The sequence below is a fragment of the Diplotaxodon limnothrissa genome, linkage group LG15 (assembly GCF_057381915.1).
Source record: "Diplotaxodon limnothrissa isolate DT_005_m linkage group LG15, D_limnothrissa_male_GT1.1, whole genome shotgun sequence".
Classification (NCBI taxonomy): domain Eukaryota; kingdom Metazoa; phylum Chordata; class Actinopteri; order Cichliformes; family Cichlidae; genus Diplotaxodon; species Diplotaxodon limnothrissa.
The window spans coordinates 43,915,972-43,929,233 of record NC_140610.1 but is presented as its reverse complement, the minus strand read 5'-3'; the positions used below and the strand labels follow the sequence as shown (position 1 = coordinate 43,929,233).

General features: G+C 38.9%; 2 protein-coding genes and 1 pseudogene across 3 annotated transcripts in view; all 3 read left to right on the top strand.

The window, feature by feature from the left end:
- The first annotated feature begins 714 nt into the window (after positions 1-714).
- LOC146618090 (cytochrome P450 2K1-like) lies at positions 715-4,043 on the top strand. The gene is made up of 9 exons (XM_085372324.1): positions 715-966; positions 1,095-1,257; positions 1,341-1,490; positions 1,576-1,736; positions 1,856-2,035; positions 2,335-2,476; positions 2,695-2,879; positions 3,224-3,365; positions 3,439-4,043. Exons 1-9 carry the CDS (start codon positions 772-774, stop codon positions 3,624-3,626), a joined length of 1,506 nt encoding a protein of 501 aa, XP_085228450.1. The 5' UTR covers positions 715-771; the 3' UTR covers positions 3,627-4,043.
- A 967-nt stretch (positions 4,044-5,010) lies between these two features.
- LOC146618089 (cytochrome P450 2K1-like) lies at positions 5,011-9,202 on the top strand (annotated as a pseudogene).
- Positions 9,203-10,488: 1,286 nt separating this feature from the next.
- The window catches only part of LOC146618087 (tubulinyl-Tyr carboxypeptidase 2-like), a 34,660-nt gene continuing 31,886 nt past the window's right edge, over positions 10,489-13,262 (top strand). Inside the window, exons 1-2 of one of the 2 annotated variants that reach the window (XM_085372433.1) lie at positions 10,489-10,628; positions 11,690-12,127. In XM_085372433.1, coding sequence (XP_085228559.1) covers positions 11,807-12,127 — 321 coding nt within the window. In that variant the 5' untranslated portion in view covers positions 10,489-10,628; positions 11,690-11,806. Of the gene's footprint in view, positions 10,629-11,016; positions 11,075-11,689; positions 12,128-13,262 lie in introns of those variants that run through there. The other variant, XM_085372434.1, reaches the window with a different exon arrangement.

Here is a 13,262-nt window from a genome sequence, read left to right as displayed (position 1 = left end):
AATTGATGGTTACCAGACTCTTTGGGCCATTTTCTATCTGTCCGCTTCACTTTTTCATTTAGTGATAAGAAAAACTAATGACCATCACTTGTAGCTGTCTAAGTCACCCATAATTAAAGTGTATTCAGTTCATCTTGACGTAGTTTTTTCAGCGGGAGAAGCATTTCATCCAAGTGACTTCTTCAGTCTTAGCTGAATGCAGGTTTCTCCAACCTTATTGCTTCTCTTAGATATTGCCACTTTATTTACCTGCTGCCCTTGTTGTTAGGAAACCTGCTTTGCTACCCAGTCACTTTGGCCAAAACTGCTTGGTTACCCGTTTTATCCTACACTCAGCTAGGTTGGATAAAAAGTTATTTACCGTACTTTCTGATTTATGACATACTTCCGGTTTGGAAGTCTTATAGAAAAGCATAAAATATAAATGCTCTTTACATTTATCATATATTCAACTCTAAAAGTCAATACAAAAAAATGAGCTTCAGTTTCAAATAATGTTAAAATATAGTAAAAAAAATGCTGCACTTTAAAGTGTTTACACAAATAACTGTGTTGATATCAGGTACACACATTTATACGTGTTTTATTTATTTATTTTTTTTCATTCTGAAAATATAATATTGACACAGACCAAAGTACTAACTGCAACATTAATCATTTACTCATTCATAACCACAGAACACTGTTTGCACTGTTTATCCCTGTGCAGTGTCTTTCACAGTCACTGAGTTTTCAGTGCAAGTAACAGAGTGTATATTTTACTTGAAAACCATGGGGATATTAAATGTTTTTCTTCAGGCCTTCAGTTCTACCTTCTTGTTGGGGGCTCTGACGGTCCTCCTGCTCATCTATTTAATCTCCTCTGCTAGCTTTAGTACCCAGGATCCCCCAGGACCCAGACCACTTCCCTTGTTTGGGAACTTGCTTCAGATGAACCTGAAAAGACCCTACAAAACATTATTGGAGGTGAGGTAAAGCTATTGGGCTGCTTTTCTTTTAGGCTGACTTATAAATTCAGCTTTCCATGCAGCTCTTACAACTTCCAGGGTCTCTCTAATGTGTGTCAAAATATCAACATATTCTGCCCTTCTTAGCTGTCCAAGAAATATGGATCAGTCTTCACGGTCTATCTGGGACCTAAAAAGGTGGTGGTCCTAGCAGGATACAAGACAGTGAAGCAGGCACTTGTAGACTATGATGATGTGTTTGGAGACAGAAGCCCAACGAAACTTGCGCATGAATTAACCAAAGAGCATGGTAAAGGAATAATATTTTTTCTTAAAATCTTTTAGCTTTTTTTCTATTTTGGTACTGTCAAACTAAAATATGACCACTCTCAGGAGTTCTGTGGTCCAATGGTGACTCATGGAGAGAAATGAGATGCTTTGCATTGACTAAACTGAGAGACTTTGGAATGGGCAAGAGAGCATGTGAGGACAAAATAATTGAGGAATGTCAACATCTCATTGAAGTATTTAAGAAATTTAAAGGTAAAAAATTATCACATTTGTTTGAACTGAATTGAATTAATGGTCCAATTACTTATACTGACTGTATGTGTTTGTTTTGCTACAGGAGAAGCGTTTGATACAACCCAATCAATTAACTGTGCAGTCTCTAATATTATCTGCTCCATCGTCTATGGCAGCAGATTTGAATATAATGATCCAGAGTTTACATCGTTGGTAGATCGAACAAACAGATTTGTCAGACTCCGTGGAAGTCCCTCAATACAGGTATTGATTCCTACTTTGTGACACTTATGGAGTTACAGATTTTTTCAAGGTACAACTCAATAACCTTTGTAAATGAAAAATGGTATTTTATGTACAGATGTATATTTGATGATTCACAGATGTATGAAATGTTTCCATCAATCCTGAAGTGGACTGCTGATAGGAACGAAGGGTTCAAACTGGCTGCTGCCAATAAAATGCAAAACCGTGCCTTCTTCCATCGTTTAAAAGAGACTCTGAACCCACAGATGTGCAGAGGCTTTGTAGACGCCTTTCTGGTCCGCAAAGAAAATCTTGAGGTTGGACTTTCTATTATCTTTTAACTTTGTGTTCAGGAATAAATAACTTAAGCTGATGGTGAAACTGTGCCTTATCCTGCTCAGCTATGGTTAAGACAAAACAGCTGTGTTGCATCCTAATACCTTTATCACCCAGCAGATGTATGCGAACACTATTGATCATTTGTAATTCTTCTGGTGTATGTTACATCCTCGTTACTGTTCGGTGCCTTGACACTTCTTTTTCTACTGTGCAACCCCCATCCAACTTTGGGATTAGAATGATTTTAGTGACTTTGCTGTTAAATGTCTATGTGCAGGAATCTGGGATTACCAACAGTCACTTCCATGATGATAATCTTCTGATAACAGTCATGAATCTGTTTGCTGCCGGCACTGAGACAACATCAACTACACTGAGATGGGGACTTCTGCTAATGGCCAAATATCCGAAGATACAGGGTGAGGAGCTCAAATAATCCACAACTTGAATACACTCTTTTACTGGAAATCACATGACACATGTCACAAGAGCAATATCACAATAAGCATACATTTATCAAATATACTGGAGTGTTATTGTCAGTGTAACACAAGTGTAATGTGTCCACTGTTCTCGTTTAGACTCCAGAGGATTCTAATAGGGATGAAATTCAATTACTGTTACTTTTATACTCTAGATGAGGTCCAGGAAGAGCTGAGGAGGGTCATAGGAGATCGACAGGTGCAGGTTGCTGACAGGAAAAACCTTCCCTTCACTGACGCCGTCATCCATGAGATACAGAGACTGAGCAGCATCGCCCCCACTGCACTTCCTCACAAAACCACCCGAGACATCACTTTTCAGGGTCACTTTATTGAGAAGGTTAGACTAATTGTTATCTATTCGAATCTGCTCGGCATCAAGCCATGTTTTGAGATAATGTAACTACATCCTGGATCGTCCTGCATTAACTTTGAGTTGAGGTGCCAAAGTTCTAAAGCTATAAAAAACCTAAGTGCAGACACAAAGAGTAAGCATGAGTGGGAACAGTTGTTATCAGTTTACTGAGTGCACAAAACAGAAGCTTGATGCCATCTTGGACGGGCAATCACAGGAATACGGGAAAGTTTGAAACTGAATCCAAATCAAAAGTATGTACTGTTTTTATGTGTTGTCTTAGTACGTTTTGTACTTTGTGCATCTCTGAAATCAGCTGTTATCTGCAGGGAACCACAGTGTTTCCTCTCTTGACATCTGTCCTGCATGATCCAAGTGAGTGGGAGAGGCCTCACAGCTTTTATCCTGCTCATTTCTTGGACAAAGAGAAAAAGTTTGTCAAGCGAGATGCCTTCATTCCATTTTCTGCAGGTTTGTGAGCTCAGCCATTACCACTGAGGTACATCTCTTCACAGGACAATTGATTATTATTCATCTCTTGCAGGTCGCAGGATTTGCCTCGGAGAGAGTCTGGCCAGGATGGAGCTCTTCCTCTTCTTCACCACCCTCCTGCAGCGTTTTCGTTTCACTCCTGCACCTGGAGTTTCAGAGGATGAATTAGATCTGACTCCAATTGTGAGCATTACTCTCAGCCCTTCGATTCACAAATTATGTGCTGTTTCCCAAATGTGAGGAAGAGATGGTCTTTATAAGCTTTTGTTGTCCTGTGAAACGGCTCCAGTCAATTTTTAGCAGAATATTTTCTTGTGTCCTTAATTATTATTAGTCCTTTATTTATCCAGGTAAAAAAAATCTCATTGAGATTAAAAATCTAATTTCCAAGAGAGACCTGGCATCATGGCAACAATTTCAGGCTCACTGACATGATTTACAAAATGTTTAGTTCAATTGTTCCTTTAGTTTCAAGGTGATTTTATTAGCCCCATCTCATGTAGGTAAAGATTGCCTGTTGGCTTCAAAGTTTTCACTGACAATAAAGGCAGAATGTTTTGATTACTTAAAAATGCTACACCTGCCATGTATCGCTCTCTCGCTTGCTCATAAAGATGTAAGATGTTAAACATTTTCCTCCACAATAAAGATCAAATGCTGCATCAGTGCATGTCGTGCTCATTACTGCCCCTCAAGAAAGAAGACACCCTCAGTTTTCTTAGTAAGTACCGCCATGCCACGCCCCCTGGTGGTTGGAGAAGTTTACAGATGGGTTGACAACACATTATTGTTACATTGTTGGTCTTCCATGTGACCTCTTTAGAGAGAAGAAGAATGTCTGAAAGGAACTGAAATATATATCAATGTTTATTTGTATAGATGAATTGTTTTTTCATAATTTTGGGGGGCTAATTGATGGTTACCAGACTCTTTGGGCCATTTTCTATCTGTCCGCTTCACTTTTTCATTTAGTGATAAGAAAAACTAATGACCATCACTTGTAGCTGTCTAAGTCACCCATAATTAAAGTGTATTCAGTTCATCTTGACGTAGTTTTTTCAGCGGGAGAAGCATTTCATCCAAGTGACTTCTTCAGTCTTAGCTGAATGCAGGTTTCTCCAACCTTATTGCTTCTCTTAGATATTGCCACTTTATTTACCTGCTGCCCTTGTTGTTAGGAAACCTGCTTTGCTACCCAGTCACTTTGGCCAAAACTGCTTGGTTACCCGTTTTATCCTACACTCAGCTAGGTTGGATAAAAAGTTATTTACCGTACTTTCTGATTTATGACATACTTCCGGTTTGGAAGTCTTATAGAAAAGCATAAAATATAAATGCTCTTTACATTTATCATATATTCAACTCTAAAAGTCAATACAAAAAAATGAGCTTCAGTTTCAAATAATGTTAAAATATAGTAAAAAAAATGCTGCACTTTAAAGTGTTTACACAAATAACTGTGTTGATATCAGGTACACACATTTATACGTGTTTTATTTATTTATTTTTTTTCATTCTGAAAATATAATATTGACACAGACCAAAGTACTAACTGCAACATTAATCATTTACTCATTCATAACCACAGAACACTGTTTGCACTGTTTATCCCTGTGCAGTGTCTTTCACAGTCACTGAGTTTTCAGTGCAAGTAACAGAGTGTATATTTTACTTGAAAACCATGGGGATATTAAATGTTTTTCTTCAGGCCTTCAGTTCTACCTTCTTGTTGGGGGCTCTGACGGTCCTCCTGCTCATCTATTTAATCTCCTCTGCTAGCTTTAGTACCCAGGATCCCCCAGGACCCAGACCACTTCCCTTGTTTGGGAACTTGCTTCAGATGAACCTGAAAAGACCCTACAAAACATTATTGGAGGTGAGGTAAAGCTATTGGGCTGCTTTTCTTTTAGGCTGACTTATAAATTCAGCTTTCCATGCAGCTCTTACAACTTCCAGGGTCTCTCTAATGTGTGTCAAAATATCAACATATTCTGCCCTTCTTAGCTGTCCAAGAAATATGGATCAGTCTTTACTGTCTATCTTGGACCCCAAAAAGTGGTGGTGCTGGCAGGATACAAGACAGTGAAGGAGGCACTTGTTGACTATGATGAAGTGTTTGGAGACAGAGATCCAATTCTAATTGTGCATCAAATGAACCATGGAAATGGTAAAAATAAATAAATAAATAAATAAATAAATAAAATAAAAAATGGGCATAACCACATTATGTGTCTTAAATTATTGTTATTTAAACTCTATACACACTTCATTACAGGGGTTGTGTGGTCCAACGGTGATTCATGGAAGGAAATGAGGCGCTTTGCACTGACTAACCTGAGAGACTTTGGGATGGGCAAGAGAGCATGTGAGGACAAAATAATTGAAGAATGTCAATACCTCATTGAGGTTTTTAAGAAATTCAAAGGTAAGATTTGTTTATGTTAAAAAAAATTAATGAAGGTTGATGAAGATTAATTTGACTGTTATTTGTTTTTCACTCCTTTCACTTGTCTTGTCACAGGAGAAGCTTTTGATACAAACCAAAGATTATCATATGCAGTCTCTAATATTATCTGCTCCATTGTCTATGGAAGCAGATTTGAATATAATGATCCAGAGTTTACATCTCTGGTAGATCGAATGAGCAGAGGTGCTAAACTTTTGGGTTCTCCTTCAGTACAGGTCATTTCTATAGTTACTTTCATAAGCACATAAAGCATCAGTTGTTGCAAATAACAAAATATTATTCTAGTTACTGGTGGTTATATAATTTTTGACAGATGTACAACATGTGTCCAGCGCTGTTGAGTTGGATTGGTGCCAGGAAGGAACTGCTCGAAATGTCTGCTACCAGTAGCAAACAAAACCTTGGCATCTTCAGTCATTTAAAAGAGACTCTGAACCCACAGATGTGCAGAGGCTTTGTGGATGCCTTTCTGCTCCGCAAGCAAACTCTGGAGGTTGGCATCTCTGTCACTTGTCAAGTTTGTAGTCTGAAATTATTAACTGAAGCTCAGGGTGAAGCTGTGCACATTCCTGCTTAACTAAACAAATATGCTGTGTCCTAGTAAGAACAAAGTACACATTTTGTCAGTTTTAAGGGAATTAGATTTACTGGCATTTTATTGTTGCATGTCTGAAGGAATCTGGGATTACCAACAGTCATTTCCATGATGATAACCTTTTGATGACAGTAATGAACTGAGACAACATCAACTACACTGAGATGGGGACTTCTGCTTATGGCCAAATATCCAAAGATTCAGGGTGAGGAGCCTAAAAATTTAACTTCAATGTGCTAATGAAATCAAATCACTGTCACAAAAACAAAATCAAATAAATAATGTCACCTTCATTTATAGCCGTGTGAAAAATCACGTTTTCAAAGTACTCTATTTTTAGTCCTGTGAAACACAAATTATTCCCTTCATGGGATTTAGGAGTAGCAGCCAATCAATAAGGTGCTAATCAAAAACACGATTAGTTGATCTTTAGCAAGTGTGAGCAACTGAATGAAGACAGATTTTTTATAGTTTGTTAGACTGAAGCCTTCAGGTGTGGACTAACACACACCTGAGGGCTTCATTCTTCCCTGGAGTGGAAGTTCCAGTAAATGCACCCCAAATTAAAAACCAGTTTATTCTAGTACAATTCTGCAGTTCTACAATTAAAAAAAGACAGAACAGGTACGGCTTGTTTAAAATAGTTGCCAAAAGAAAGCATAGACTTCTGAGACAACATCCTGTTGACTGACAAGACAAAACTAGAAATGTTTTATCATAATGCAAAAGTACCACATCAAGCACAAATCCAACACAGTATGTCAGCACAAACACCTCAGACAAACTCACACACAGTGCTAAAGGAGTGATGATTTGCAGTTGATTTTTCCAGTCACAGGACTTGGGTACCTTGGGTAACTCTGTAATGATCATAAGTATTTTATAGCAAATGTCAGAGGATCTGTCCCAGATTGGCCTAAACTGGGCTCTCCAAAAGAATGGCTGAAAAAGATAACAATCAAGGTGCTGCAATGGCCCAGTCGAAGTCCAGACATAAACTCAAATGAAATGCTGTGACAAGACATTAACAGAGCCATGCCTGACTGAATGTCTGCAAACCTCAATGAACTAAAGCAGCACTGTAAAGAAGAGTGGGCCAAAATTTCTCTACACCAATGTGAGAGACTGATAAAATAATTTAAAAAGAACTATTACTTCAACTGGCGTGCACTTAATTTTTTTTTACAAGATTGCATAGATTTCTGTGAAAACACTGTAAAATGGAGTGTTTGAGTGATTCTAATAGGGATGAAATTTAATTATTGTTACTTTTATACACCAGATGAGGTCCAGGAGGAGCTGACGAGAGTCATAGGAGATCGACAGGTGCAGGTTGCAGACAGGAAAAGCCTGCCCTTCACTGACGCCGTCATCCATGAGATACAGAGACTGAGCAGCATTGTTCCCACTGGAATTCCTCACAAAACCACCGAAGACATCATTTTTCAGGGTCACTCTATCAAGAAGGTAAGACTGCATAACACACCTACCGCTTTTAAAAAACCTGGCCTGCACTAAGCCATCAAGTGCAACAAAATATAACTGCATTGTGGATTGTTTCTTTATGATAATTATGTGTAAAGGGTGATGGTTTGGTAGTGCAGGTAGGAAAACATAAATGCAGATAAAATACATGTAAATACAAGGTGGGGAAAGGTTTTAGCAGCCTGTGTATTGTAATTTGTGCAGGGAACCACGGTGTTTCCTCTCTTGACATCTGTCCTGCATGATCCCAAGGAGTGGGAGAGACCACACAGCTTTTATCCTGCTCACTTCCTGGACAACGAGAAAAAGTTTGCTAAGCGAGATGCTTTCATTCCATTTTCTGCAGGTTTGTGAGCTCAGCCATCTCTGTTTAGGTTACATCTGCTGACAGGACAGCTGAAGTTATTCTTCAATTGTCTCTTACAGGTCGCAGGATTTGCCTCGGAGAGAGTCTGGCCAGGATGGAGCTCTTCCTCTTCTTCACCACTCTCCTTCAGCATTTTCGTTTCACCCCTGCACCTGGAGTTTCAGAGGATGAATTAGATCTGACTCCAGCTGTGGGTTTTACTCTCAGCCCTTTGCCTCATAAACTATGAGCTATTTCCCGTATGTAAGGAAACTGTATTTGAACGCTGAACCAGTCTTCTCTGAATCACGTTATTATTTCATGACGTACAAGTAATCGTAATAGATTCTGGGAAAAAAAATGGATTAGGTAAAGGCTTCTTTGGAAATTTAAGAGTTTGCAAAGCCAGAACTGACCTCTGGGCCATAGGTTTGATATCGATCCTTTAAATTTAAGCTTTTTGTACAGCTCCATCACATGAATCTAAGGCTACGTTCACATTGCAGGCGAAAGTGCATCAAATGCGACTTTTTTGACCCTATGCAACCCATATACGATCATGGTATGACAGTTTGAACAGCACAAATCTGATATTTTCAAATCCGACCTGGGTCACTTTCGTATGCGCATGTGGGCCGCTTTGAGGGTTCACACTAGAGCGCGTTTGCTGTCACATTTTATTTGTAGTGTGAACAAGCAGACAAAAAAAAAATCAGATTTGATCAAAAAATCGGTATTGAGCATTAAGACCTGCAGTTTGAACATAGCCTAAGTGAGCATTTTCTCCTGGAAATGGAGTCTCCAATGAGTTTTTTCATAAGTTGGTTGATTGTTTTGCTCAACATGTTCACTGTAACTTAAAAATGTTGCACAAGCACATGTTAATCTCTCTCTTGTTCATGAAGACTTAATATTTTCTTCATTTTCTCCACAATAAAGTTGAAATATTAAAATGAATACACCTCACACATCATTTCCTTCCTCACTCCACCAGTCTTCTCAGCAAGTCTTCTAAGTGTCTATGTTTGACCAGCTGGAATATAAAACACAAAGAACTTTCATACAGACCTGTTTCCCATTTAATCTTTAATGTAACTGTAATGCTACTGGCCCTCTGATGATTTTCCTTATATGTCAAAATGGAGTCTTTTTTATGAGTAAATCAAGCCAAATAGGTGTGGAATAATTTTACACTATTCTACAATCCATCATGTTTAGGGAGTCAGTACTATATGGGAGGCGACATCCATATAGTACTGTGCAGAAGTCTTGAGCCACCTCTGATTTCTGTATATTTTGCTTCCAAAAAGCAACACTTTCTTGTCTTGTCAAAAGTGCTCCTTAGCAATAGTGCAGAGAGATGGATCTAGACCTTCAGTTCATTCATCTGGTGTTTGCTGAAGTGGCATCAGACGTGCTGTCAGTGGAAGGTGGTTGTCAAGAAGCCATTCTTATAAAAGAGAAAACGACTAAGGTGTGCCAAATTGTTTGTGTGCTGTAACAAACAATTTGTCCATAAGGTGGCGTTCTAAGTCAAGTTACGTTACTACTGCAAATGTAGCAGCCCATTATTCATATTGCTGCGTCGAGTGCCACAAAAATATCACACATAATATGACAATTTTTATTTAAAAAAAACCCAACAGGTCCTGTATATTATTGTGCCACACATCTAATGCTAGGTGGGAGGTTTTCACGTGTCTACTTTGTTTCTAGTATGTTTCACATATAATTGTAACATCAGTAAAAAATAATAATAATATTTTTTTTTGTTATTTAAAAAAATGCATTCATTATTGACAGTTGGAAATCACAATAAAACTGATAACTCTATATTATGGGATGTGTGTGGTTATAAATTTATGCCATTAGAATAATTTGACTGTAGTCTATCTATTTGCTTAGGTTTCTTCCAATGTATTTAAACTCATTCTTACTAAGAAAAAGCGTCCAGCCCCTAAAACAATATATTCCAAATCAACAGTTATAACAAGTGGAAGAAAATCCAATTTGTTGCAGATCTATCACTTGTTGACCTCTTCGTCCATCAAAATTAACCAATCAGAGGGCACCACCCGATCCAAAAAAGGTAGCGAATACTCTCTGACCCGCCTCTCTTTGTTAGCTCGACCAATGAGAAGCTGTTGAGCAGTGGCAACCGTAGGGGATACGAGCAACGGACAGATACAGGAGAACAGTGGCCGCTAGTAGGACCGTTTTATCCCCAATGATTTAATCACATGAGAGGGTAAAGAAGCGTTTTTATCACCATGAAATTGGATTTTCTGAGGAGGTAGCTGATATCGAGGCTCCTTGCAGGCTGCTGACAGAGAGAAATGCAGAGACGAGGTAATTTCCCCGTATTGTGGTGGTGGGAGGCAACGGCCCCCGCAGTGTTCCGAGATACAGCGGCAAAGCTAGCAAAAACAGTAGAGGGGAACTTCCTGGACGGCGCTATCAAAATAAAAACATATCCACAGACAAATGATTTGTTTCGTTACGGTTCTGTGCGTAATTACTTTTAACACGTTTTAGAAGCCTTACAGGCAAGCAAATGATGGAGTTGTGAGTGTTCTCTGGTGATTCGCAGTAATCAGTTGTTATGAACGATTGACCAAAGTACTGGTTTTATTTTGAAAGGAATCGCGCTCTAATTCCTTCTTAGCAAATGTTAGCTTGTGCTAGCTTGACATATAGCAGAAGAGGTGAAGTTACAAAGCCTTGAACCAAAACAAGACTTTAAAGCCTGTGGTGGACAACGCCGCTTTGTTATGAATGGAACACACCTCGCCTTGGTGACTGATTTTCAGATCTAATGCCTTTTCAACCGGGAGTCCGATTGTTTATGTGAAATAGAAGCCTTCCTGGAAAACACGATACGGTCAGGATGATAACGGTTGGGATATTTCAGCTGATTCAATCAAAAGAAAAACTTAAGTCGACATTAAGTTGCCTTTGCTCTGTTAAGTTACACTTTAGTGAGATTTAATCAATTCATTCCGCAGATTGCTATATTGTGTCGAAATACTGTGTATTTCATACTCATGAGTTTATATGACTGCTAATGTTGATTTTTAATGCTCGGAGGGTTTTTTTTATCAGCTGTTGAGCTACTCTGGAATCAGAAGTTATTATTTATGCATATATTGTTTTTGGTACATTTATTGTCGACTGTTGCTGCATTTTTGGCTTCTTTATCACAATCACCCCTTTTCTTAAATACGGATAACGTTGATTTTTTTTTTTGTAACAATTCAGTGGAAAGTACCTGAAAAAATCCCCACTGTGTTATACAAACACTTTTTGTAGTGATCCTTGCTGGGCAGTCATGTACATGTACTGTCGTTTTAAAAAGCATAGTTGAGTTAATGCGTTTTCTTTTTCCTTTTTTTCCCCCATTACCACGTTAGACCTTGAAGATCAACATGTGCTTTGCACTGCTCACTAACAAAAAGAAGCTCTTGTAGCTGGAGGAAGATTGCCTGCCCTAACTTTTCCTCCTCCTCCTCTACTTCTTCCTGGGGCCAATGACTGGACCCAACTCCCCAAACCGGACTGGCACCTCTACAGCCAAGCTGAGCAGGCATGGCCGGTCCAAGAGCACCAGCTCGCACTGTCTCCTCCGCTGCAGCACCCAGGAGTCCTCCTCTTTGTCTCCCCCAAAGAACAGCTCGAGATCCCCCGAGGAGGAAGAGGAGAAGGATGGAGGGGTTCTTTTCTACGTTAATCGATCTGGTTTTCCTATCGAGAGTGTCACCTGGGAGAGGATGTGGTCCCATGTGGCGGCCGTGCACCCTGACGGACAGGAGATGGTGGACAGGATACAAAATGCTACATACCTTCCCAAGGTAAGCCAGCTGGCCAAGGGACTGGGCCATCTCTCAGTGCTTTTAAATTCTCTACTGCAACAAATGTCTTTATTAATTAAACTAGATGTTATGCTTAGACATCTGTTGGTTTGTTTTGATTTGTTACTATCGTTTATGTGTTACAGAAGTGCATGCCATTTTTACTCACCACAGTAGTAAGGTTGGAATTGTTTTTACCTTGTGTGTGTGCATGTCCTACAAAAGCAGGTGTTTGTATGTCTGCCTTTCAACACGAAAGGGTTCAGATATGCATCTTACATCAAAATGAAGGCCAAGTTTGATCATGATTTGAGAAGTAACTTGCTCTGAGACAGGTGTGATCCTAGTGCTTTATGGACTCTAGTTTTTTATTATTTCATTACATTTAGATGGAGTTTATGGCAGCATTTTGGTGTTCACTGCACCCCAGTTTTTCTTTTGCCTGAAGCAACTATGATAGACTCCAGCATAAACCGGGTTGCAAAAGAAAACCTGGTTGGCATAGCACAAGACAGTTGAACTATTTTGTCTAATTTTCCTGCTAATTTTCCTTCTTTCTCATAACACCATAGCGTAATATTTCTCAGTTGAGCCAGAGGGCTTTTCAAATGACATCACTGTGTGTAGTAGTAAAAATATGACAGTTAGATGTGCACCAAGGTTTTCTTCACTGTTAATGGACTTTTTGTGAAGGGTTTCACTGAGCCCTCTGAGGTTCCTTGAATCTTCTCATCTCAAAGAAATTCAAAGATCTTCTGAATGTGCTGAATGTACTAGGCTGTCTAGTTTGTAGGGACTATATGATTGCCTGGGTTAGAGATGGGTATGTGGAATAGCCATGTTGGGACATAACTCTGTCCTTACATAACATACTTGGCTGCCACAAGATATATTAAATCATCAAGAGCTTTTTGAACGAACAGATGGATTTTAAAAGCATTATATATAGTATATATTCTATATTATATCCTATCTTGCAATGCACTTACTCGTCATTTTTATTATTGATTAGTATGCTTGGTATTTCCTTAATGAATCAAAGTGAAGCTTTTTAATTGTTTTTCACTTTCTGTCTTGTATGACATGAAATCCTCACGTCTGATTAGCTAAAACACATTTTAATTCTCACATATCC